Source organism: Myotis daubentonii, chromosome X (assembly GCF_963259705.1).
Source record: "Myotis daubentonii chromosome X, mMyoDau2.1, whole genome shotgun sequence".
NCBI lineage: Eukaryota > Metazoa > Chordata > Mammalia > Chiroptera > Vespertilionidae > Myotis > Myotis daubentonii.
This window is the reverse complement of record NC_081861.1, coordinates 13,455,125-13,477,293: the sequence shown is the minus strand read 5'-3', so window position 1 is coordinate 13,477,293 and position 22,169 is coordinate 13,455,125. Positions and strand designations below refer to the sequence as shown.

Sequence of the window (22,169 nt, the reverse complement as noted above, 5' to 3'; positions counted from 1 at the left end):
TTAATATTCTATGTGATGAAATGAAAGTATGCTTAAAGCATTTCTGTTGCACTCTAAAACATTATAGTTAATTCATAAAAGCACCCGCGTGATTGGTTCAGTTCTGAGTTGTATTAGATGCTTTGTGTCATGGAAGACAACTTTCACAGGAAAGACTGAGTGATGGGCAAACTATGATTGTGGTATCTTAAATATTGGGCTGATGATTTCTTAAAAATGAATGAAATAGGCTGTCACTTAAAATCCCTGGAGGTATTTGTTGTCAATGATAAGATTTCAAACAAGAATTAAAATTTCAAAAATCTTTATCTACCACTGTGAACAAAATAACTTCCCTCTACTTAAATACTTTTTCCGCCCTAGCTGGTTTGGCTCAGTGGATAGAGCGTCAGCCTGTGGACTGAAGGGTCCTGGGTTTGATTCTGATCAAGGGCACATGCCTGGGTTATGGGCTCCATCCCCAGTAGGGGACATGCAGGAGGCAGCCAATCAATTATTCTCTCTCATCTTTGATGTTTCTATCTCTTTCTCCCCTCTCCCTTCATCTCTGAAATCAGTAAAAGTATTTTTTTATAAAAGATTTTTTCTGATGAGATGGGTGGTAATATCAACAAAAGTGAATTTAGGGAATTGCATAATGAAACGGCATTATTTGAAAGATCAAAGGACCTAGGGGCAACAATATTTTCCAAACGACCAAAGCACAATGTACATAAATCAAGAACGGGGTTTAACTCAATTATGGGAAGTTCACTGATACAATTTTATATTCCACACTAGATGCCCGGTGCATGAAATTCGTGCATGGGTAGGGTCCCTAGGCCTGGCTGATGATCAGGGCCGATTGGGCCCTTCCTTCCAGCTACCGGCCCAGGCCTTCCTTCGTTCCATGCCACCCCCTGATGGTCAGCACACATCATAGCAAGCAATCGAACACCCAGTCTTCCGGTCGAACTCCCGAGGGGACACTTGGCATATTAGCCTTTTATACGTAGAGACTGCACTTAACCTGAAAGAAATAACTACTGGTTGAGTTTTAAGTTTTTAGTGTCTTATCCAAGAATGTCCACAGTGATCTGAAAAGTCTATTAAAATATTCCTCCCTTCCCCAGCTGCATAGCTATATGAGGCCAGATTCCCTCCATATACTTCAACCATCACAACATGTTACAACTGAATCTGGAACCAGCAGTGAGACTCTAGCACTTCCACTAAGATAGCCATCATATCAATTTGCAAAAATTTTTCTCACTAAAGTCCTCTTTTATCTTGCCAAGCATAGTTATTTCACATGATACTATGCTATTTATGTTATCATGCATGGGCTTATTGCTGTTCATTTTTCATTAATAAATACTTTTATTCAGTTTTAATTTCAAAGATGATAGATATTGATAGATGTTACCCACATAACCAAAAACCCTTGAGATCCTCAATAATTTGGGGGGTACAAAAATTTGAGAACATTGTTTTAGGGTTCTCCTGTGCCTTGAAGTGCCCCCAGCTCTGCCAGGCCAGGAGTGGCTCTGTGGGCTATCGTAGTGAATGAGCTATAACTCGACCAGTGAGCTACAGTGCTGGCCAGTGCTTTTAACCAACTACAACTTACCTCCTCCTCCTGCACTTGGCTTCCTGCGGCCATCATCTCGATCATTTCGATCATCCAAGGCATCAGCCAAGTCAAAATCATCAACTTCATAAAAGAGAAAATCAATTGGTTAAATGACAGGTAGCTCACTTGGACACTACCCCAGAGGGAGCTCCACAGGGTCCTTCCTCATTGCCCTCATTAGAGTAGCATGTTACCTGCAGGCTTTGCCGGAGCTCTGGTCGTTCCAGGCCTCTTGGTTGTGGTAGTGACATGGTCCCATCGCTCTAAAGGAGGGAGGGGGACAGCAAGAGGAGCACATTTAGTAACAAAATATAGCAGCCACTTCATGGCTCAGGGAAGTCACATCATGAGTAGCGTACCCTGGTCTTGGTCCTTGAGGCTCCTCGTAGGCCTCTGAGAATCACTTAGAGAAGGATGACAAGGAGATGTAGGAGGTTTAAATGAGACAAGTTCTGCTCACATTTCTTCAGAAGATGGGTGGTGAGGTGGATGTTGTCCCTCATTCGACCTATAGACCTCCAATAGTTTTGACATTTTTTGCAGAGATATTAAAAACCACCCTATAATTCATATGGAATCTAAAAAGACCCCAAATAGCCAAAACAAACTTGAAAAACAACATAGTTGAAGAATTCACACTTTCTTAATTTCAAAATTTACTACAAAGCTATAGTAATCAAAACAGTGTGGTACTGGCATAAGAACAGACATATAAACCAATGGAATAGAACAGAGTACCCAGAAATAAACTCTCACATATATGGTCAATAGATTCTTGACAAAGGTTCCAAGAAACTGGATATGCAAAGAATGAAGTTGGAACCTTATCTTACACCATATATAAAAATTAATTCAAAATTGATCAAAGACCTAACACAAGAGCTAAAACTATACAACTCTTAGAAAAAATATAGGGGAAAACCTTCATGATATTGGATTTGGTGATAATTTCTTGGATATGACACCAAAAGCACAGGTAAACTAATAGATAAATTTGCCTGGATCAAAATTTGAAAGCTTTTGTACAAAAGACACTATCAAGAGAGTGAAAAGACAATCCATAGAATAAGAGAATATATTTGTAAATCACATATCCAATAAGATATTAAAATCCAGACTATATAAAAGAATCCTACAACTCAACAATAAAAAACCAGTATATTTTTAAATGGGCAAAGGGCTTAAATAGACATGACTTTAAAGAAGATACACAAATGACCAATAAATGCATGTAAACATACTCAGCATTGCTAGACACTAGGAAAATGCAAATTAAATCCATAATGAGATAGGCCTTCACACTCATTAGGATAACAATTATCAAAAGAAAAAAACAGCAAGTGTTGTAGAAGATGTGAATAAATTGAAACCCTGGTACATTGCTGGTGGAAATGTAAAATGGTGCTGCTGTTGTGGAAAACAGTTTGGTGATTCCTCAAAAAGTTAAACATAGGTGATGTTTAAAAAATGCTGGGAATATACTTAATGCCAATGGATCATACACTAAAATGGTTAAAATGGTAAATTTTGTTATGTATGTTTACTACAATAAAAACACAATTGAATGCCCTAGTTGGTTTGGCTCAGTGGATAGAGGATCAGCCTGTGGACTAAAGAGTCCTGGGTTCAATTTTGGTCAAGGGCACAAGCCTGGGTTGCAGGCTCGATCCCCAGTGGGGAGCGTGCAGGAGGCAGCTGATCAATGATTCTCTCTCATCATTGATGTTTCCATTTCTCTCTCCCTCTCTGAAATCAATAAAAATACATTTAAAAAAACACACACAAAAACACCACAATTCAACCTAGGTGAAACACATAATCCCAATATTCCTATAACCATTAATGAAACTGAATTTTTTAATTTAAAACTTCCAAAAAACTTAATTTCCAGGTTTTTATGGTTTCACTGCTGAAGTATACCAAATATTTAAAGAGGAATTTACACCAATTTCACACAATCTCTTCCAGAAAACAGAGGAAGACTAATTCCCAAGAGGAAGACTCATTTTATGAACCTGATAACAGAAAAAGAGCATATAAAAAATTTACAGATCAATATTTCTTATGAATTAATACATAAAATCTTCAACAAAATACTAGTGAACTGAATAGAATATATAAAAAGAATTACACATCATGAACAAATGGGATTTATTCTAGTTATGCAAGTCTGGACCTACATTTAAAAACAAATATAAACCATCATATCAGCAGGCTAAAGAAGGAAAACCATCCTATCTAATAATAGACAAACATGGTAATTGACCATACCTTCGCTACGCCTCCCATTGGCTAATCAGCGAGATATGCAAATTAACTGCCAACAAAGATGGTGGTTAATTTGCATACGTAGGCGCAAAGCGGCGGAGCAAAGACTGAAGGCAGTTCCGGCCGGAGCAGCAAAGGCTTAAAGGCGGCTCCGGCCGTAGCAGCGAAGACTGAAGGCAGCTCCAGCTGGAGCGAAGGCCTGGGTCCCGGGTGCCGGAGGAAAATCGGTGCCGGCAGCCGGGGGAAGGGAAGGCCTATTGCACGAATCTTTTCGTGCAACAGGCCTCTAGTCTATATATATAAAAGGCTAAGTGTCTGTCTGTCTGACCATAGCTATGGCACACACTGACCAACCAGGGGTCAGACATTCAACACAGGAGTTGCCATGACGCACATTGGCCATTTAAAAATAAACAGCACCATGGACCTAGCACCAACAAACCAATACTCAGCTTCCCCCAAGTGGGACACAGGCCTCACCACCACCCCGGAGTGACACCCCACCAAATTGCAGCCAATGCTGCCGAGACCCCATGGCACAAAATGCGACCCACAGCCCAGCCCAGCCTGGAAACGGTCACTGTGGATGCCAGGTAATGACATCACATAGCAACGCCCAGCTTCCTCTCCCTAGCAACTAGCTTCCTTGGAGTTCCTTCAGCCCAGCAACCCAACTTGCTTTATAGCCAGGTGCAAACATTTTACAGTTTAACCAAATGTTTGTGAAGCATTTTCCCATGCCTCATCTCATTAGATCCTCACAGAAGTCCTGGAGTAGGTAGATACGAGACTCCATAGAATCCTATTTTCTTTTCATTAGCTGGAAAACGGAGATTTAGAAAGTTTAGAAACTTGACCCAACTTAAAAGAAGTAAGAAATGGTGGAACTTGACAGGTTTTCTCACTGTGCAGAATATAGTCAAACACTGCTGCAGTTAAATATCTTACTCTTTCTTCTCCCTGCCTGATCTACAATAATAATCTGCTTCATGTTGATATTTACTGCTGTGTTGCTGACAATTACCTGAAAGAGAAGTTGGGGTGCTTCACTGGGCTGGAAAAAGTTTAGCTACATCAGAAAGCAGGTCTAATTAAGTAAGTTTATTCTATATCTATAAAAGGCTGTTGACTCGTGCATGCATGATACATATAAAGCTCTCACTGGTGCCAATCACACGTGTGTTTCAATCTGTTATTGTTGATCATGAATTTGGTTGACACTTCTATTATAGAGAAAGGGTGAATAGTGATATTAAAATATTTCTTCTAATTAATTTCTTTTCAATGTACACGAATTCATACACCGGGACACTAGTATAATTATATTGACATATAAAATCCAATATCCATTTATGAAAAAAACAGCAAATTAAGAATAGAACTACCACAACTTCATAAAGAACATTTAGAAAACATCTATAACTCTCATCAGACTTGATGATGAAAGACTGATACTCTCTCCCTGAGATCAGGAACATGGCACAGAACCTGCTCTCACCACTTTTATTTAACACTAGAGGCCTGGTGCACAAAATTCATGCGGGGGGGGGGCGGGGTGCGGGTGGTCCCCTCAGCCCAGCCTGCACCCACTCCAATCCAGGACCCCTCGGGGGATGTCCGACTGCCAGTTTAGGTCCAATCCCTCTCACAATCCTGGACCGCTGGCTCCTAATAGCTCACCTGCCTGCCTGCCTGCCTGTTCGCCCCTAACTGGCCCCCCTCCCGGCCTGATCACCCCTAACTGCCCCCCCACTGGCCTGGTTGCCCCTAACTGCCCCCTGCTGCCAGCCAGGTCACCCCCAACTGCCCTCCCTGCCGGCCTGGTCGCCTCTCATGATCCCTTTGCTGGCCTGGTCACCCCACGCAGCCTGCTTGTTCAGTTGTTTGATCGTCCCTCACTAACCCCCCTCGCTCGCCTGGTCACCCCACGCAGCCTGCTTGTTCAGTCGTTTGGTCATCTCTCACTAACCCCCCTGCTCGCCTGGTTGTAAGCAGCCATCTTGTGAGGACATGAGGGTCAATTTGCATATTACCGCTTTATTATATAGGATAATACTAGAAGTGATAACATTGCAGCAAGAAAAAAACTTTTTTAAAGATTTAAAAGGAAGAAATAAATCTGCCCCTATTTGCAGATAAAAAATTCCATGGAATCTACAAAACAAAATTTTTAGAACCAATAAAAGGTCTCAAAATATAAGATTGAAAAAATCAAAATCAATCATATATAATAGTAATTAGATATGAAATATGAAATTAAAACACATTACCACTTATAATTGTTCCAAAGAAAATAAAATATTTAGGTGTACACTTAAAAAAACATATACAGAACCCAGTAATTCTACTTCTGGGTATTTAAGAAAATGAAAGTACTAATTTTAAAGGATATATGCAATCCAATGTTCACTGCAGCATCATTTACAATAGCCAAGATATGGAAACAACCTAGGTGCCCATCAATAGGTAAATGGATAAAGATGTGGTACATAAATATAATGGAATATTATCCATCCATAAAAAGAGTGAAAGCGTAACATGTGTGACAACATGGATGGACTTTGAGGGCATTATGCTAAGTAAAATAAATTGGATACAGAATGACAAATACTGTATGACTTCACTTATATATGGAATATAAAAAATAAACATATGCATAAACAAAATAAAACAGAAACAGATTCAAAGATACAGAGAACAAACTGATGATAGCCAAAGAGGAGGGTGGTGGGCAGAAGGATAAAATAAGTGAAGAGGAATAAGAGGTACAAACTTCCTTATATAATAAGTCACAGGGACGTAATGTATAGCACAGGAAATATCCAATCTAATAAAGAGGCAATTGCTAATTGACCCTCATGCTGTAGCAAAGATGGTGGCGCCCACAGCCAATAAGGAGGAAATATGCTGATTGACCGCCCCACCCTCAAATATGGTGGTGTCCACAACCAATAAGGAGGGAATATGCTAATTGACTGCTCCACCCTCAAAGATGGCAGTGCCCACAGCCACAAGATGGCGGCGACCAGTCCCCTCAGCCACCCAGCCACTCAGGGCTTGCCCGAAGCACAGGCAAGCCTCGGATGGTGGCTGCCCACCCGTCCAGGGCCAGCCCAAGACTCAGGTAACCAGGGCCGGCTGAGGCTTGCACTGCTGGCAGTGGCAGCAGCAGAGGTCTGATGGGGCGTCACCTTCCCCTGATCGCCGGGTTTCCTCCTGCCCCTGAGGGCTCCCGGACTGTGAGAGGGGGCAGGCCGGGCTGAGGGAACCCCCCTCCAGTGCATGAATTTTCATGCACCAGGCCTCTAGTAGTGAATAACATCATAAAAATTTTGAATGGTGACAATGGTTGCTAGACTTATCATGGTGAACACTATGTTGTACACCTGAAATTAATGTTATATGTTAGCTATATTTCAGTTAAAAAGAAACATGTACAGGACCTGCATGCTGAAAATAATATGCTAATCTGAGAAATCAAAGACTACCTAAATAAGCAAAGAGGCATACTGTGTTCATAGATTTGAAGACTTAGATGTCAACTCTCCTCCAATTGATCTTATTATGTCTTTAACATAAGCCCTATCAAAATCTTCAGGAATGAGGGCTAGGTCAAGAGTTCATAGACTTGAAAGCAAAACCACGATCCATAAAACAAAAAAATGTTAAATCAGACCTCACTAAAATTAAAACATTTCCTTTTGGAAAAGACCCTGTTAAGAAGATGAAATGACAAGCTACAGAGTAGGAGAAAATATTTCAAAACATATCCGACTAAGGACTAGTGTCTAAAACAGCCGTGGGCAAACTACGGCCCGTGGGCCGGATCCAGCCCGTTTGAAATGAATAAAACTAATAAAAAAAAAAGACCGTACCCTTTTATGTAATGATGTTTACTTTGAATTTATATTAGTTCACACAAACACTCCATCCATGCTTTTGTTCCGGCCCTCCGGTCCAGTTTTAAGAACCCATTGTGGCCCTCGAGTCAAAAAGTTTGCCCACCCCTGGTCTAGAATATATGAGGAACTCTCAAAATTCAATAGTAAAAAAAAAAAAAAATCTGACTAGAAAATGGGCAAAAGTCATGAAGAGAAATTTCACTGAAGAGTTTATACAAATGGCCAGTAAGCATATGCAATTAGGGAAATGCAAATTAAAACACAATGATTTACCATTACACATCTATCAGAATGACTATAATAAAAAAAACAGTGATAACACCAAGTGCTAACAATGCAGAGAAACTGGATCACATATATTGCCAGTGGGAATTTAAAATGGTAAAACCACTCTAGGAAACAGTTTTGAAATATTCTTAAAAATCTAAATCTACAACTATCATATGACTCAGCAATTACACTCCTAGGCATTTTCCCCAAAGAAATGAAAACTCATGTTCATACAAAAACCTGTATATAAGTACTTATTTCCAAATATTAGAAACAACCCAGATGACCTTCATAAACTGGTAAATCATGGATTATTATTCAGCAAGAAAAAACCAACAAACTATTGATACATGCAATAACTTGGATGGATCTCAAGGCAATTATGCTGAGTGAAAAATCCCCAGACATTACATACTAGATTATTCCATTTACATAACTTGTTTTAAATTGCCAAGTTCTATAAGTGGATAACAAATTAGTGGTTAGGAAAGGAAAAAGGTGGGAGGGTAGTAGGAGGGAAGGGTTCTGTTCATGAAAGGACAGCAAGGGAGATCTTTGTAATCAGGAACTGTTCTTTGTCTGGACTATCAAGGTGGATACATGAACCTGCACAGGTAATAAAACTGCATAAGAGGACCCAGCTGGCATGGCTCAGTGGTTGAGCATCGATCTATGAACCAGGAGGTCATGGTTGGATTCCCGGTCAGGTCACATGCCTGGGTTGTAGGCTCAATCCCTAGTGGGGGTTGTGCAGGAGGCAGCCAATCAATGATTTGCTATCATCATTGATATTTCTATCTCTCTCTCCCTTACCCTTCCTCTCTGAAATCAATAAAAATATGTTTTTTAAAAATTGCACAAGAGGGAAAACATCCACATGAATACAAGTAAAATTGGGAAAACCTGAATAAGATCACTAGACTATATCAATGTCAATCTCCTGGCTGTGACATTATAATTTTACAGGATATTACCATTGGGAAACTGGGTATAGGATGTACAGGATCTCTCTGTAATATTTCTTACACTTCCATGTGAATTTACAATTACCTCAAAAGAAAAAGTCAATTTAAAACTAAAGATTGAGCACAGCTGGCATGGCTCAGTGGTTGAGTATCAACCCATGAACCAGGAGGTCACAGTTCTATTCCCACTCAGGGCACATGCCTGGGATGCAGGCTCAGTCCCCAATAGGGGGTATGCAGGAGGCAGCCAATCAGTGATTCTCTCATTACTGATGGTTCTCTCTCTCTCTCTCCCTTCCTCTCTGAAATCAATAAAAACATATAAAAATAAATGTAACTGCCCTGGATGGTTTGGCTCACTGGATAGAGCGTCAGCCTGGGGACTGGAGGGTCCCGGGTTCGATTCCAGCCAAGGGCATGTACCTTGGTTGCGGGCATCCCCAGTGGGGGGTGTGCAGGAGGCAGCTGATCAATGCTTCTCTCTCATCGATGTTTCTAACTCTCTATCCCTCTCCCTTCCTCTCTGTAAAAATCAATAAAATATATTTTTTTAAAAATCTGACGCATAAATGACTGGTCTTCAAGGGCCCAGGAATGGCTATTATCAATCTGAAAAACTAAGGAGTAAGTCATGTAGTCCTGAGTTGGGGGAACATAGCCGTAGGTAAGAACATCTAGAAATGAGGTGGTATACACAAGGAAAATTTTCAGACAACTGAAGCTTCTTCCTTCCTGATCCCAATGGTTTGTACAACACTGAAACTCTTCTCCAAAGGATATCTTTCTAGAGCAAGTAACACAATTCTCTATTTGAAATGAGTATATAAAACACAACTTTTCTAGAGAGCCCGGGATCACTTTTTTCTGTGATCACACTGTGCTTACCTCATAAAGATTAGTCCCCTTTTCAGCTTTCTAGATTGTTGGATCTAATCTTCCAGGTCTAAGAAAACTGCAAAGCAGACTAGTAATACACTACAAGTCAAAGCTGATATTTTTGGCTTCGAGGTGCTGCCACAACTTTCTGGGGGCAGGTTAACCTATGGATGAGTAGAGGCCTTTGCCAGGGCTTCTTCAGCCAGGGTGCATCAACTGACCTTAAACTCACCTTTGGGGTCATCATTACCCTGCCTGTGCAAGCACTTCCAATGGCAGCATGCAGCAGAGGAAAAAGTCCTCAAGGTAAAGCCAGAATCTCTGGGCTCCAGTCCAGCTGCATTGTTAGCTTGCAGCAGGACGTTGGACAAGTTCCTCTCAATTGAACAATGACAGGAGGACATATTCATTAAGGTGTTCCCGGGTTATGTCATCTAGAGTTCTTCCTCATTAATAAAGATGGCTTTAATTTTTTTAAAGTTGAAATTTATTCAAAAGGGAATATATGCTCAATATAAAAAAAAAAATAATCCAGTGGTGTAGAATGGCAAGAGAGAAAATATAAAGGTAAGTCTTAAATCTTTCTCCAGAAATGGCTACCATGAATCTTTTCAGACCTGCATGCATGCCCCTGTGTGTGTGTCTGCATGTTCACATATACTTATATTTGATAAGAACATGAGTCATACTACATATATCCTATTCTGTAACTTGCTTTTTTAATGTCAGTTCTAGAGATTTACCATATTTTTGTAATGGCTGCATAGTATGAATAGTTCAGAATTTATGAATTTAACCATGAGATTTGAGAGTATTTAATTTTTTTAATATTTTACTTTATTTTTAGAGAGAGAGGAATGGAGAGGGATAGACAGAAACATCGATGAGATCAGTTGCCTCCTGCAGGCGCCCTACTGGAGATTGAGCCGGCAACCCGGGCATGTGCCCTGACCAGGAATCAAACCAGTGACCTCTTGGTTCCTGGGTTGACACTCAACCACTGAGTAACACCGGCCTGGTGAGAGTAATTTTAGATTGATACGAAACACAGGAAAGCTGCAGAAGCCATTCCAACTGTATCTCTGCACACATACATAAGTGCACCTAGAGGGAAAATGCTTTGAAGTAGAACTGCTCGTTCAAAGACTTTCTCAAATTGCCCTCCTAAAACGTTTAACTAATTTATATGATTATCACAAAAGTGAAATTATAAAAGTATAACTTAATACACAGAAGACACATAAAAATGACCTTCCTGCCCCAACTCCACAAATACATGCTCATTGCACATTAATATTGAAGAGCTCAGTGATTTGAAGGAAAACATAAGGATGCTACATAAATATGTAGTCATCTTCTCAGAAAGTTCTTAAAGTTTGTTCCATGGACCTCTGGGGTTCATGAGGTCATAACTATTTTCATAATCATCCTCAGATATTTTTTGCCCTTTTTACAGGGTTGATATTTGCACTATGAGGTAAAAGCAATGGTGAGTAAACCTGGCCCTAGAATGAACCAAGGCAGTAGCACCAAACAGTACGAGGAATCAATAGATTCTTCACTATACAAAAGCAGTTGAAAGAGAATGCCAGTTTTACTTAATGTCCTAGATCAGTGGTTCTCAATCTGTGGGTCGTGACCCCTTTGGAGATCGAACGACCCTTTCACAGGGGTCGCCTAAGACCATCGGAAAACACATATATAATTATGTATTGTTTTGTGATTAACCTCTATGCTTTAATTATGTTCAATTTATAACAATGAAATTGGGGGTCACCACAACATGAGGAACTGTATTAAAGGGTCGCGGCATTAGGAAGGTTGAGAACCACTGTCCTAGATGAATATGGTAGGTATAACTCTAACATAGTTGCTAAGACTCCTGCCCTGCTGATATACATACCCCGTATAATCCCAGCCCTTTGAGTATGAGATGGACCATTTCACTCCCATAATCAGGTTATGACATATGGCAGAGGTGAAGGGATTTTGCAGGCTGAATTAAGATGCCCAATCAGTATGACTAAATTACACAAAATGGAGAATATTATGTATGATTTAATCAAGTGAGCCCATGAAAAGAGTTGTTTAGGCCTTCCCTGGGCTGACATTAGAGGAAGCAGACTCTGAGTCTCTTGCTGACCTTGAAGAAGTAGATACAAGTTCTATAACTGCAGAGAAATGAATTCTGCCAACAATCCTGAATGTGTAACTGTATTACCTTACATGGGAAAAGGAACTGTGCTGATGTGATTAAGCTAAGGACCTTGAGATGGGTAGATTCTCTTGGATTATCTAGGTAGACCCAATGTAATTACAAAAGCACATATAAGGGAAAGAGATGGAGGCAAGAAAGTCAGAGAAGGAGATGTGATGATGGAAGGAGGGATGGGAGTGAGAGAGAAATTTAAAGATGCTATACTGCTGGCTTTAAAGATGGAGGAAGTAGCCACAAACCAAGAAATGTAGGTGGCATCTAGAATCAGGAAAAGACAAGGAAACAGATTTTCCCCTAGAACCCCGAAAAGGAATGCAGACCTGTCAGTACCTTCATTTTGTCCCAGTGAAACCCAGATCATACTTCTGGCCTCTACAACTGTAAGATAATAAATGTGTGTTTTTAAAAAATACGCTTTTATTAATTTTACTTCACTTTTTTTGTGTTTAATTCTCACCTGAGGATGTTTTTTCCATTGATTTTTAGAGTGGAAGGGAGGGGGAGAGACAGAGAGAGAGAAACATAGATGTGAGAGAGACACATCAATTGGTTGTCTCCTGCACGCACCCTGACTGGGGCCGGGACTGGAGCCTGCAACCGAGGTACATGCCCTTGACCAGAATCAAACCTGTGACCCTTTACTCTGAAGGCCAACACTCTATCCACTGAGCCAAACTGGACAGGGCTGTTTTTATTTATTTTAGAGATACGAAGGGAGAGGAGGAGAAGAAACATCAATGAGAGAGAAACATCAACATCAATTAGCTACCTCCTACATGCTTGGGCTAGGGTGAAGATGATAAATATTGATAGATATGACCCACATAACCAAAAACCCTTGAGATCCTCAATAATTTGGGGGGTCCAAAAAGTTTAAGAATACTGTTTTAGGGTTCTCCTGTGCCTTGAAGTGCCCCCAGCTCTGCCAAGCCAGGAGTGGCTCTGTGGGCTGCAGTAGTAAATGAGCTACAACTCGACCGATAAGCTACAGTGCAGGCCAGTGCTTTCAACCAGCTACAACTTACCTCCTCCTCCTGCACTTGGCTTTCTGCGGCCATCATCTCGATCACCCAAAGCATCAGCCAAGTCAAAATCATCACCTTCAATGGGCACCAAAACATAAAGGAAACAGCCAACCAGTTAACGACTGGGTGCAAGATTCCAAAAAGGCAAAACTACACCCATGAGCTCAGTTAATCAATGGACTAAGCCAAAAAAAACTTAAATTGGGTTCTAACTCCTTCCACAGATATCAATAATGAAAATACCAGCAGGATGGAGTAAGTTACTGCTTTCTGCCTTTGCATGTTATTACCACTAGAAGCCCAGTGCACGAATTCGTGCACCAGTGGGGTCCCTCAGCCTGGCCTGTGGGATCAGCCGAAACCAGGTCTCCAACATCCCCCGAGGGGTCCCAGACTGCAAGAGGGCTCAGGCCAGGCCAAGGGACCCCACCGGTGCACGATCGGGACCGGGAAGAGATGTGGGAGATTGGCCAGCTGGGGAGGGACCGTGGGAGGGTTCCAGGGCGTGTCCGGTCCAACTCGCTCAGTCCTGATCAGGCAAACCCCAGCAGCAAGTTAACCTACCAGTGGGAGCATCTGCCCCCGGTGGTCAGTGCATGTCATAGCGACTGGCCGACTGGTCAACTGTCTGACACCTGGCGATCAGTGCATGTCATAGCGAGCAGTTGAGTGGCCTTAGCATATCATTAGCATATTATGCCTTGATTGGTTGAAAGGCCGACCAGTTGACCAGACGACTGGACACTTAGCATATTAGGCTTTTATTATATAGGAGGACTTTCTACTTTTTATATTTCTATATACGCTTTCCTTAGGCCAGCAATCAGATCACAGCATACTCACTGATTACAGATATTAACCCAATATTCAAAACCAGCTGTATAGAGTGCATAAACTGGACCATCAAGAGGGAGACTTCATAGTCGCATACACCCCAAAAAAACCCCACCCTTTTGAGGGTGCAAATGTGAAGACACAAGGGCAAATCATAAAGCGATAGTAAATCTCTCCTGAGTCAAGACTGTCTCTTTAGAAGTAACCCTACTTCAAGGCACATGGTAGCATGCTCCTAAATACTAGTAACAAGTTGCCAGATAGAATCAATGATTGCATCTCCCACTCCAAGGCTAAGCTTGTCTTTATATCAGTGAAGATGTCCGAATAGTAAGATGGTCCATCTGGACAAAGGTTAAAACAACTTCAGGAAAAAGTCACAAAGAAACATCAAGTTCCAAAATCCTTTACTGAAAATGGCACTGTAAAATAAATGTCATCCAAAATGTTCCAACAGCCTGAGAAAGCATTTGACAGGGGGGGAAAGGGGGGGGTGATAAAACCTATACAATTACATCTTTCACATTTTAGAATGTGAAATGGTTGAAAGGGGAAGAAAATCCAAACAGGTTTTTCTCTTGAAATTTTCCCAAGTAAAACTTTTCATAAAAAAAAAAAACACAAAGACAGTGATTTGGCCAGCTATATCCTCTATTACTAGTAATTTAAATCCAATGTTCAGATAAAGGTTTTGGTTGGCATTGCATATACAGGGCTTAAAGCTATGGGTAGTTCATCTGGACACTATACTACCCCAGAGGGAGCTCCACAGGGTCCTTCCTCATTGCCCTCATTAGAGTAGCATGTTACCTGCAGGCTTTGCCGGAGCTCTGGTCGTTCCAGGCCTCTTGGTTGTGGTAGTGACATGGTCCCATCGCTCTAAAGGAGGGAGGGGGACAGCAAGAGGAGCACGTTTAGTAACAAAATATAGCAGCCACTTCATGGCTCAGGGAAGTCACATCATGAGTAGCGTACCCTGGTCTTGGTCCTTGAGTCCCCTAGTAGGCCTCTGAGAATCACTTAGAGAAGGATGACAAGGAGATATAGGAGGTTTAAAAGAGACAAGTTCTGCTCACATTTCTTCAGAGGATGGGTGGTGAGGTAGATGTTGTCCCACATGCAACTTGTGACTAATGGAGCGGGGGCTTCCTCCCAGATCTGTTAAAGGTGGGCACATGGTCCAGTGAGTTCCAGAGCTGGAGCATGACCCTTGTGAGCTTCAAGCCTTGGTTTCCACCACTATCAACCTGGCAGCATAACCACAGACACTACTGCCCATGGATGGATGGAAGTTATGATCCCCGTAGAGTATGGGAGTGTCTTATAAACTAAAAGTGGTTATAACACCAAGGTATTATTTTATATCAGTGTGGCAACTACTGCCAATATTAGGTCTATGGGCTTAACCATATTCCTTTAAAATTGTGGAATTCTTTTACAACAATTACAAGGCATGCCATGTACAAGTTTTCCAATAGTTTCTTTTCTTAAATATCAAGACTGTGCTGTAACTGTTAAACTATTGGAAGTAGTAGAGAGAAAGAAAATTTGAGTAATGGGAAAGCAGAGATGAAACAGGTTTAGGTTTATATACAGCAATCACTCAATAATTATTGACTACTCAGGAAAAAAACAAAATATAAATTAATTTAAAGTAAAATGATAGATACAGCTATAGAATGCAAATAGCAATCATAAGAGAGCTGGAGTAACTATATCAGATAAAATACACTTTAAGACAAACATTACAGGAGTCAAAGAGTGACATTTTATAATGATTAAAGGATGAATCCAGCAGGAAGAAATACAATTTAAAACATATATGGCCCTAGCCAGTTTGGCTCAGTGGATAGAGTGTCAGCCTGTGGACCAAAGGGTCCCAGGTTCGATTCTGGTCTAGAGCATGTACCTTGGCTGTAGGCTCCTCCCTGGCCTGGGCCCTGGTCAGGGCTCGTGCAGGACACAACCAACCGATGTATTTCTCTCACATCGATGTTTCTCTCTGTCTTTCCCTCTCTCTCCCCAAAAATCAATGGAAAAAATATCCTCAGGTGAAGATTAACAACAACAACAACAACTGGCATAAAAATACTTGTTTTCCCAGTTTAAAAAAAATCAATTCATAGATGTAAGAGTTTATTTTTGAACTCATTTCTTTTTTATTGCTGCACATGTCTATCCTTATGCCAATATCACACAAGTCTTGATTACTACAGCTTTGGGGAGTTCTGCCCTACTATGCACAGTTTCTAGAAATGTCTGGTTTCTCTGAAGATCTTCAGGTGCCATTTCAAGAAAGGGCCTTCCTTACATGCATATGGAACCAGTTGCTCTGTCAGAGCCTGAGCCTGCAGTGATATGGAACATAAGCTTGGATCTGTGCACTTTTTAAGATAATATTAGCGACAGATCTTGTTGTTAGCCTTTAAATAGGATAAGTGAGATGAGGAAACTCTAGTTACTTATAAAGGAATTAGAAGAGTAGTCAACTTCACTAAAGCAGCGAGTTCCTAAAATAAAGAAACCTATTTCTATGAAGCCTTTCTCAAAATAAAACTTAGAAAGGATTCTTTGCTGTTCAGCAAACACTGTCAGCAATATGGCATTCCTACCAGGAGTGATTCTTTATAATATGTGCTATAATAAAACAATAAATAGTCCTAGCCGGTTTGGTTCAGTGGCTAGAGTGTTGGCCTGCGGACTGAAGGGTCCCAGGTTCGATTCCAGTCAAGGGCACATGCCGGGGTTGTGGGCTCAATCCCCATTAGGGGGCGTGCAGGAGGCAGCCAATCAATGATTCTCTCTCATCACTGAGGTTTCTCTCTCACACTCCCTCCCTCTCTGAAATCAATACAAATATATATTTTTTAAAAAGTAAATAAAACTGGTCAGGTTCACCCTGGACGGTTTGCTCAGTGATCAGAACATCAGCTCTCAGACCGAAGGATCACAGGTTTGATTCCTGGTCAAGGACATGTACCTCTGTTAAAATATCCTCAGATAAGTATTTAAAAACAAACAAACAACAACAACAAAAAACTGGTCAGGTTTTCCCAGGCATGGCTTAATGATGGTACCCATGGTATTCCAAGGAAAAGAGAACACTCATACAAAGCTTTATTTGAAAAGAGGAGAAGTGAATTCCCCTGTGAGATGATTACACACAGAGAAAGATGAAAGGATGTGGGGGGGTGGGGGAAGGAGAGACAGTGGGAAGGAGTGAAGGGAGAAAAGGGGGGAGAGAAAGAGGAACAAAATTCTGAAAACAACATGGATGAACCTTGAAAATATTATGCTCAGTGAAAGAAACTAAACATAAAGTCCACATGTTATATTACCCCACTGATATGAAATGACCAGAATAGGAAAATGTATAGAGACAGAAAGGAAATCAGTGGGTGCCATGGGCTGGGGGGTGAGGAAGAATCAGGGGATTAGGGAGTGATAAGTAAAAGGTACAGTGGGTTGTCGTTCTTTTTGAGATGACAGAAATGTTAAATTGACTGTGGTTATAGTTGCACAACCTTGTGAATACACTAAAAACCAATGAATTGTGCACTTTAAACCGGTAAACTGTATGGTACGTGAATTATATGTCAATAAGGCTGTTTTTAAATATATACTCCAGGAGTTTCCTCTTGTAATTGGAATAAAGTGTCACTATGCCTTTGAGACTTTATATGCTCTATCTCCTGGGAACTTCTCTGTCTTTTCTCCAACATTATCTACACTCCTAATCACATAGACTACCTTCTAAGCCCTAGAGCCAAGCTAAGTCTCTGCTGTATGGTTCTTTCATCTAATCCCTTGGCTTTCAAGGGTTTTTCCCGGCTCCATGCATGTCAACTTTCACCAGAGAGTTCTTTACCATGTTTAAGTAGTTACCCCTTACCACGTCCTTGGGCTCTCCCTGTTCCATCACTCTGCTATATTTACTCTAGAGTGCTCAGTAGTACCTGAAATTATTTTATGTACTGTCTATGTCCTTCCAGAGAAAATAATTTCATGAGGAAATTGACCTAGGCCACCTGGTAAGTCCAGCCTTGGAATAGTGACTAGCAGCAAGCAAGTACTCAATAAACATTACTGAATGGATTATTGAAAGCCTTTTACAATACCCTGACGTAGGTGGTTCAGGGATTTTTTAAAAAAGAAATGTACAATATACAAAGAAGAACATTCTCTGCCAGAAAAATAATTGAGCCAAAGAGAGATGGGCAGGCCTGTGTCTTTGAAATTTTAGTTGTATAAAGTGTAAGCTAAAATAGAAAAATAAAGGATGGCAGAGTGATGTGGTCTTAAAGGATATCATTCAACCCAAGACATCATGTGCAACCAAAGACATCTTGTATTGGTGGTCCTATGCATCCCAGACACACTGGCTGATGGGTGCTGATGAGTAAAATCTGATGGACAGGCATATGACTGAAAAGGTGATGTAAATATTTAAAAGCCCTCCAGTAGGAAATTAATAAATTTACTAATTGGTGGTCTGTTTATACTTAACAAGTTTTTCTGTTTTGTTTTAGATCATGTTTGTTTTTGGAGATGTTAATTTAATTTCATTAAAACCACCGATAATAAATTAGTTGTATTTTTTTTCTTAGGAATCTAAAAGGCTACCTGAATGTATAGGACTGTGTGCATGCTCAGCAAAAACCTGAGAATACCCTAAGATCTTGCCTCACAGCATACATAAAAATGAACTTCCAAGAGATTTATAGTTTTAGGTATATGATCCATTTTAAATTAATTTTTGTATAAGATGTGAGGCAGGGGTCCAACTTCATTCTTTTGCATGTGACTAGGTAGTTGTCCCAGCATCATTTATTGAAGAGACTATTCTTTCCCCCATTGAATAGTCATGGTACCTTTGTTAAAAATCAATGGGCCCTACCTGGTTTGGCTCAGTGGATAGAGCGTCAGCCTGTGGACTGAAGGGTCCTGAGTTCGATTCCAGTCAAAGGCATATGCCCAAGTTCTGGTCTTGATCCCCAGTAGGGGGCATGCAGGAGGCAGCCAATCAATGATTCTCTCTCATCACTAATGTTTCTATCTCCCTCTCCCTTCCTCTCTGAAATCAAAAAAATTTAAAAATCAAATGGTCACCCTGGTCAGTTTGGCTCAGTGGATAGAGCATCGGCCTGCAGACCAAAGGGTTCTGGGTTCAATTCTGGTCAGGGGCATGTGCTTTGATTGCAGGCTCCTCCCCAGCCTAGGCTCTGGTTGGGGCTCATGCAGGAGGCAGCCAATCAATGTGTTTCTTTCACATGATGTTTCTCTCTGTCCTTTCATCTCTCTTCCACTCTCCCCAAAAATCAATGGAAAAATATCCTCAGGTGAGGATTAAAAATAAATAAATAAATAAATAAATAAATAAATAAATAAATAAATAAATAAATTGGTCATAGATACAAGGGTTTATTTCTAGACTCTCAATTCTATTCCATTGAGCTCTATGTCTATCTTTATGCCAGTACCATACTACTTGATTACTGCAGATTTGTAGTAAGTTTTGAAATTGAGAAGTGTGAGTCCTCCAACTTTTTCTTCTTTTGCAAGATTTTTTTTAGTTATTCTGGGTACTTTGAAATTAAGATCAGCTTGTCTATTTCTGCAAAACTCTAGCTGGGATTTTGACAGGAAATTGCATTTAGTCTGTTGATCAATGTAAGCAGGTGAGTATTTCTTACATATGCCTGACTCTTACACTGGAGACCCAATCTTTCCAATCAAATCAGTCAAAGAACAACAATAATGACACACACATACACTGAACACTCACCTTATATCAAGTCCTTTGCATAGTTCTTCACAAGGGCCAGCTCATCTAAACCTTACCAAAATCCTAGGAGGTAGTGCTTATTATTAGCCTCATGTAACACATGAGAAAACTGAGGAGCAGAGAAGTCAGGTGACTCACCTAAGGTGATAGTTAATAAGTGGCAGAGGCAGGATTCAGACACAGGAAATCAGATGCCAAAGCTCCTGCCTTTCTCAATCCACAATATACAAAGGGATCCCACAAACCCATAAACCCCCCCCCCAAAACAACCAATAGCCCAGTTGAAAAATGGGGAAGGAATATGAAGAGACAATTCACCAAAGAGAAAAGTGCAAATGGTCAATCCTATCTAATAATAGAGAAACATGGTAATTAACCGTAACTTCGCTACCCTTCCCAATGGCTAATCAGTGAGATATGCAAATTAACTGCCAGCCAAGATGGCGGTCAGCAGCCACGCAGCTGAAGCGAACATGAGGCTTGCTTGTTCCAGTGACGGAGGAAGCCAAGGTTCCCCACCTGCCGCAGCCCAGCTCTGAGCTCCGGATGCAACAATGTTGCAATTATAGAAGCTAAACAAACTCCAGATACCTGCTTTCAGCTGGCAGCGAGCTCAGAGCTTAGAGCGCCAGTGATGGTAACAGAGTTTCAATTATAGAAGCTAAACAAACCCAGATACCTGCTTTCATCCAGCACCGGCTCAGAGCTGGAGCCAGCTCTCAGCTCCAGTGACAGCCATAGAAGGTAAATAAATCACAGAATAAAAAAAAGAAGAAGAAGAAAAGAGGCTGGGAGCTTCAGTCACCCACCCGCCTGAAAACAGCCCTCAGCCCCTCACCCAGACTGGCCAGGCACCCCAGTGGGGACCCCTACCCTGAAGGGTGTGTGACCAGCTGCAAACAGCCATCAGCCCCTCATCCAGGCTGGCCAGGCACCAAAGCAGGACCCCCACCCTGATCCAGGATGCTCTTCAGGGCAAACCAGCCGGCCCCCACCCATGTACCAGGCCTCTATCCTATATAGTAAAAGGGTAATATGCGAACTGACCCTAACAGCAGAACAACTGGGAATGACTGGTCACTATGACACACACTGACCACCAGGGGTCAGACGCTCAATGCAGGAGCTGCCCTCTGGTGGTCAGGGCACTCTTTCAGGGGGGAGCTCTGCGCAGCCACAAGCCAGGCTGATGGCTGCCAGTACAGCGGTGGTGGTGGGAGCCTCTCCTGCCTCCTCAGCAGCCCTAAGGATGTCCGACTGCAGCTTAGTCCTCTCCCCGCTAGCAAGTGGACATCCCCTGAGGGCTGCCGGGCTGCCAGAGGGATGTCTGATTGCCATCTTAGGCACAATCCCCTGGCCTAAGCCAGCAATTGGTCACCCGCGAGGGGTCCCAGACTGCGAAAGGGCACAGGCTGGGCTGAGGGACCCCCTACCTCTGAGTGCACAAATTTTTGTGCACCGGGCCTCTAGTAAAAATATGAAACTAGAGGCCCAGTGCACGCAATTTGTGCACTCAGCAGGGGAGGGGGAGTCTTTCAGCCAGGCCTATGCCCTCTCCCAGTCCGGGAGCCCTTGGGGGATGTCCAACTGACAGCCTAAGCTGGTGCAGGGCTTCTGGCTGAGCGGTGTTCCCCCTGTGGGAGCACACTGACCACCAGGGGGCAGCTCCTTCATTGAGCGTCTGCCCCCTGGTGGTAAGTGCTCATCATAGCAACCGGTCATTCTGCTGTTCAGTCAATCTGCATGTTAGCCTTTTATTATGTAACATAATGCTCCATCTTAGTATAATTAGGGAAATGTATAATAAGCAGTAAGATATTTTGTCCATCATATTGGTAAAATGTTTTTGATTGGTAAAATCTGGTGGTGGTGTGAGGCTGGGATAAAAGGTACTATTATAACAGTATCAATGGGAGTACATAATGGTAAATTCATTTTGGAAATAATTTGGCAAAATCTGTTAAAATATAAAATATATATACCTTTCGGCCTTGTGGTTCCACTGTACTTGGGCACAAAGGATACGGAGAAAAAATGTTCACTGAAGCCTTATTTGTAAATGTGCAGAACGGAAACAAACTACATGTCCACCAGTAACAAAATGGCCATGTCCACAGTCACATCACTGAAATGCTAGTTCCACAAAGCACAGGTTTGTGTCTGAGATACTAGTATATGAATAATGCAGTAGGTTAAATGGTGGCCCCCAAAATATATAGCCACGACCTAATCCACAGAACCCAGGAATATGATCTTATTTGGAGAAAGGATCTTTGCAGATGTAATTAAGTTAAAGTTCTAGAAATGATACCACACAGGATAACCCAGGTGAGCTCTGAATCCAACAAAAACTGTGTTTATAAGAAACAGAAGAGGAAAAGACACACACAAATGAGAAGGCTGTGTGAAGATGG

At 41.5% G+C, this 22,169-nt stretch overlaps 1 protein-coding gene across 5 annotated transcripts in view; it reads right to left on the bottom strand.

The window, feature by feature from the left end:
* CD99L2 (CD99 molecule like 2) overlaps nt 1-22,169 on the bottom strand; it is a 105,672-nt gene that overhangs the window by 18,725 nt on the left and 64,778 nt on the right. For 3 of the 5 annotated variants that reach the window (XM_059679013.1, XM_059679011.1, XM_059679012.1), the window contains exons 3-6: nt 14,781-14,849; nt 13,137-13,211; nt 1,807-1,875; nt 1,610-1,693 (exon numbers count right to left, since the gene is read on the bottom strand). In XM_059679013.1, the coding sequence (XP_059534996.1) occupies nt 1,610-1,693; nt 1,807-1,875; nt 13,137-13,211; nt 14,781-14,849 (297 nt within the window). The remainder of the gene's footprint in view (nt 1-1,609; nt 1,694-1,806; nt 1,876-13,136; nt 13,212-14,780; nt 14,850-22,169) is intronic. The other 2 variants (XM_059679014.1, XM_059679015.1) reach the window with 2 other exon arrangements.